The sequence below is a fragment of the Anabrus simplex genome, chromosome 1 (assembly GCF_040414725.1).
Source record: "Anabrus simplex isolate iqAnaSimp1 chromosome 1, ASM4041472v1, whole genome shotgun sequence".
NCBI classification, from domain to species: domain Eukaryota; kingdom Metazoa; phylum Arthropoda; class Insecta; order Orthoptera; family Tettigoniidae; genus Anabrus; species Anabrus simplex.
In genome coordinates this window covers 581977883-581982637 of record NC_090265.1, presented here as the reverse complement: position 1 = coordinate 581982637, position 4755 = coordinate 581977883, and the positions used below count along the sequence as shown (strand labels likewise).

Here is a 4755-nt window from a genome sequence, read left to right as displayed (position 1 = left end):
TCATCAAGTTTCAAATTTTCAAAAATCCACTCGTGGATTTCGTAGGGGGCTGGTCGTGGTATATCTCGTTCTGTGAAAGTGATGACGATTGTATTTTTCCTTTCAACTATCATCGTTCGGTAATGTCGTTAGTTCCCTAAGCGTATAATACGCAAAACACTGAAACCAAACGGGCTTTCCCCACTTCACTGTACGGCTCCACACTTGTACACACTTGCTCGAGATACGTGTTGCTCGGGCTAAGGCTAAAGCGGAACTCTGCATTTTTTTTTTTTTTTTTTTTTTAAATTTATCATTTTTATTAACACATTACAAAGCGGACACCATTTCTATAAATATGGTTCAGGAAACTCAAATGTAACGTCTCTACCAGTCAGTTTCTTGTAAACGGATCCAAACGTGTCCACCTTATGCTCAATATTCGTTTGCTGGTTCTTGTCCAGGTGGACCTTGATCAATTGACTTCCATCTTGTTTGACTCTAATTCTCTTGCCAACAATCTCAGCAGGAAATACAAGGTCTTCAAGTATTGCATCGTAGACAGCTGTTAAGGTTCGGCTCCTGGGACGCTTCTGTTTGTTTTTAGTACGAGTCTTCCTTGTAGGCTTCGGTAAGATTTTCCTTTCTGCAATGAACACTACGTGCTTTCCACTAAATTTCTTCTCCAACTCTCGCACCAAGCGTGTCTGAATCTTCTGGAACGACTTCAATTGCGGAACAGGCACGTAGATAATGATTGATTTCTTTCCATTCAGTTCAATTTCCTTTGCTTTCGTTATGTACAGTTCCCTGAGCTGAGCCTTCAGATCGCTGTTCATCTCCAATTCCAGTAAGGCTTGGGATATGGAGCTCTCGAACGGATCGGGCTCAACGCCCCCACTCTTCATAATCTTGGCACTTGATGTGAACATAATTCACTCAAGGAGCACTTTGTTCAGAGCAAAATTGATTCAGAGAAACTGCCATTCGCACGAGATGAAATTTCTTGCGGAAGATGCTCCAGTATGTGCAAAAACAATAAACGCCGCAGAGGCTGTAGTGAGGTATCTGAAAAGAAAAAAAGCGGTCCTTCTGCCCAGCTTCAAACAACGATACAGCAAGAAGTAATTACGATGTGGAAGAGTCTCTATTTGATGTTACAGTCTGTTTTTAAGCAGCATGATCAAATTGTTGCATTGTTGTGAAATCATAATGCCTTCCAAAGGTTAGATGGCTTCAGTTATGAGGTTGCATAACAGATGGTAGTTTTCCTTAAACCATTCACAAATGACCTGGAACATGAAGCAGCCCCAACAATTCACTTAGTAGGTCTACTCTTGTGGTTCCATAAACTACGGCAGCACTGCTCAGTCGGTAAATCAGATGGTGAGGTATTTATTAATGGTAGACTTCTGCCGTTTGTCGCTTAAGTAATTTTCATATAGTCATTACATTAATATTATGCTGAACCTTGATATTTCTTTCAGGAAATCCGTAAGATAAAGATCAGAGCTCACAAGCTCTTAAGTAAAAATGTACAAATCTCAATTGTACACAAAATAGCCGCTTTACAATAGCCTCAGTTTCGCCACCTGAAAATGTTAGAGGATGAAAGGAAGGCCGTAATGGACGAAGTCAGACACATCTGTATAACAGATCTGTATATCAAGTTCGTAATATAATTTGCGTCCGACTCTGTGGTGTAGTGGTTAGTGTAATTAGCTGCCACCCCGAAGGCCCAAGTTCAATTCCCGACTCTTTTTCAGTTTCTGTTCACTGTTAAACCTCATATGTAGGAGCTTTTCTGGCAATTTAACTTCATGTAGGCTTCCCTTTTCCTCCTTAGCAATTGGAATTTCCCACTGATGGGAGCTCGCAAAATATAAGAAAGTTCGAGTGATGTACCCTCGTTGAACTTCCTCTCTACTTAAAATTTGGTGACTAAGTTTTCTCCTCCCATTAAAATTCAATTCTTCCTTACGGCCGTTAAACTTTTCCATAAATTAGTCATCATGTAGTATGGACTATCCTCTGCTTCATGAGACTCTATGTCCAATTAGGTAATTTTGTATTTTCTATGGAGTGCTCTGGTTTTGCCTCCATTCATATTGATTTTTGGCCCTTTATTTAAAATTTAACCTTTCTCGTTCTTTCTTCACATTAGTGGCCGTGTAGCGTGGGCCTTCTGCTCCTGTTTACTACCGATCTGTGTATCCCTTTTTTACTCCCCTGTATTCTAAATAACGAGTGTACTATTGCTTTTGAAGCAACGTGCGGTGCTTTTTCTCCTGGTAATGTAATCTATTGGGGCCATTTGAGGGCACTGTGGAAACTGTTTTCCTGGGTTCGCGACCCTTATAAAATGTTATTAAATGGACTTCTGGGTATGATACCCTTTCTTTGGTAAATTATACTCCTGGGTTCTAGTCCCTGTAAATTTTGTAAATGAAACTACCTGGTTCGAGACCCTCCTGGCAAACTGTATGAGAAGCGACGGCTTATTTCTTGACGGGTATGTAACACCCTTTTCCAAAATATAATAGTAAAATTAACCCCTTATACAATGGCACGTAAGATTTAATTCTGTAAGTGTATGAACTTCTGTGCTCATGTAGTGTAAATTACTATGAGCTGTTGAGTTATTTCTTATAAATTAATGATCTCTGAGCTTTTGATCTCCCTTTGTTAAAGAGCTGACGAGCTCTCCATTGTCGTTTGAATATTATTCTGACTTTGTATTAGTCCGGCTCCATAGCTAAATGGTTAGCGTGCTGGCCTTTGGCCACAGGGGTCCCGGGTTCGATTCCCGGTAGGGTCGGGAATTTTAACCATCATTGGTTAATTTCGCTGGCACGAGGGCGGGGTGTATGTGTCGTCTTCATCATCATTTCATCTTCATCACACCGCGCAGGTCGCCTATGGGAGCCGAACATGTTCTCGGACACTCCCGGCACTAAAAAAAAGCCATACGCCATATCATTCTTATTGAGTACTGAACTCAAATTGTAGTTGTCTGAGCTTCCCGCTCAACTTCTGTATAGTCTATTGCATTGTTATCGCGACATTTAAGCTTTATTATGTCGAAGAGAGAGAAAATAGAAAATAAATGTAAATTTCTCAAATTTTAATGGGTTTTCTTTAGTTTTAAATGTTGCTTTGTCCACCCACTCACCCTCGCGCTTCCTTTCCTCTGCGAACAACGGAAATTTACGTAACAATAATAATAGTTTTTAAGTACACGGGGCTGTTTGCCAGAACAGTAACTATATTTCTAACCATGTATCCCTAATAGGAATCAGTAAACAAATAAGGAATTAAAATATCTATTGCATTATGCCGTAAAGAATATATACTCGTTTACCCACATGGTCGTTAGGTTTCGCGGAAATAAACGCAGGCTTTCTAGGTCACCAGATGTCACAGCACAATAAATGTCACCATCATCCCCGTGTTGATATGAAATAGCTAATAACTGCTGTTCCGGTCATGTTGTAACTGGCTATCGCAGACTCTAAAACAAACATACATTACTGTACGAGAAAATGGCAGAACATAACATGTGATGCATCGTAACAAGCTCAAGTAATAAACAGTCTGTCCACTTGCATCGTGTCAGCACATATGGTGCCCGGCTCCGTGTCCAATAGGTCAGCGTCTTGGGTTTGATTCCTGACCTGGTCGGTCGTGGGATTTTAATCTGAACTGTTTTTCCCTTGGCTCGGGAGATGGGTGTTGTTTTTTTTTTGCTAGTTGCTTTACGTCGCACCGACACAGATAGGTATTATGGCGACGATGGGACGGGAAAGGGGAAGGAGTGGGAAGGAAGCGGCCGTGCCCTTAATTAAGGTACAGCCCCAGCATTTGCCTGGTGTGAAAATGGGAAACTACGGAAAACCATTTTCAGGGCTGCCGACAGTGGGGTTCGAACCTACTATCTCCCGAAAACTGGATACTGGCCGCACTTAAGCGACTGCAGCTATCGAGCTCGGTGGATGGGTGTTTGTGCAATCCTTAACGTTCCTACAACTGACGCAAAACACGCATTTTCCTATACACAATAGTAGCCACCCAGTCTCTTCGGGCGTTTCGCCTTATAAGGGCTTCGCCAGGCTAATAATAACCGTACTATTATTATTATTATTATTATTATTATTATTATTATTATTATTATTATTATTATTATTATTATTATTTGCACTGGTTTGGGGTCTACTTGTTTGTGTTTGTCTCAGTAGGTACATACCTCTTCATATACACGCAGCATACTACCTACTAACCACCACCGTAACGTGTAATACTATGTTCGGTTCCGCTGACAACTGACAAAAAAGGGGGTGTTTTTAGTAGCTTCCTTCAATCAGCCATTATCGATTCAGGATAATTATTGAAATTGTATATGGTAATATGTAGGAAATTTATGGTTTGACATAAAACTTCTGTAGTCTTCTGGGTCGATAAATCGAATGGAAAAAAATTGCTACTTGCTTTACGTCGCACCGACACAGATAGGTCTAATGGCGATGATGGGACAGGAAAGGACTAGGAGTGGGAAGGAAGTGGCCGTGGCCTTAATTAAGGTACAGCCCCAGCATTTGCCTGGTGTTAAAATGGGAAACTACGGAAAAACATTTTCAGGGCTGCCGACAGTGGGGTTCGAACCTACTATCTCCCGAATACCGAATGGAAAAAGACCCCACCTCTACAACAATAAAGGAGTTAGACGTTTTCCCCTTTTCCACTTTTAAAATCCATTTTGCCAGAACTTTCGAACGCCAT

At 41.0% G+C, this 4755-nt stretch overlaps 1 protein-coding gene across 1 annotated transcript; it reads right to left on the bottom strand.

The window, feature by feature from the left end:
- Positions 1-266: 266 nt before the first annotated feature.
- LOC137499971 (small ribosomal subunit protein eS7) lies at positions 267-911 on the bottom strand. Its single transcript, XM_068227131.1, has one exon. The coding sequence runs from the start codon at positions 909-911 to the stop codon at positions 330-332; it is 582 nt and encodes a 193-aa protein (XP_068083232.1). The 3' UTR covers positions 267-329.
- Between the last annotated feature and the right edge of the window lie 3844 nt (positions 912-4755).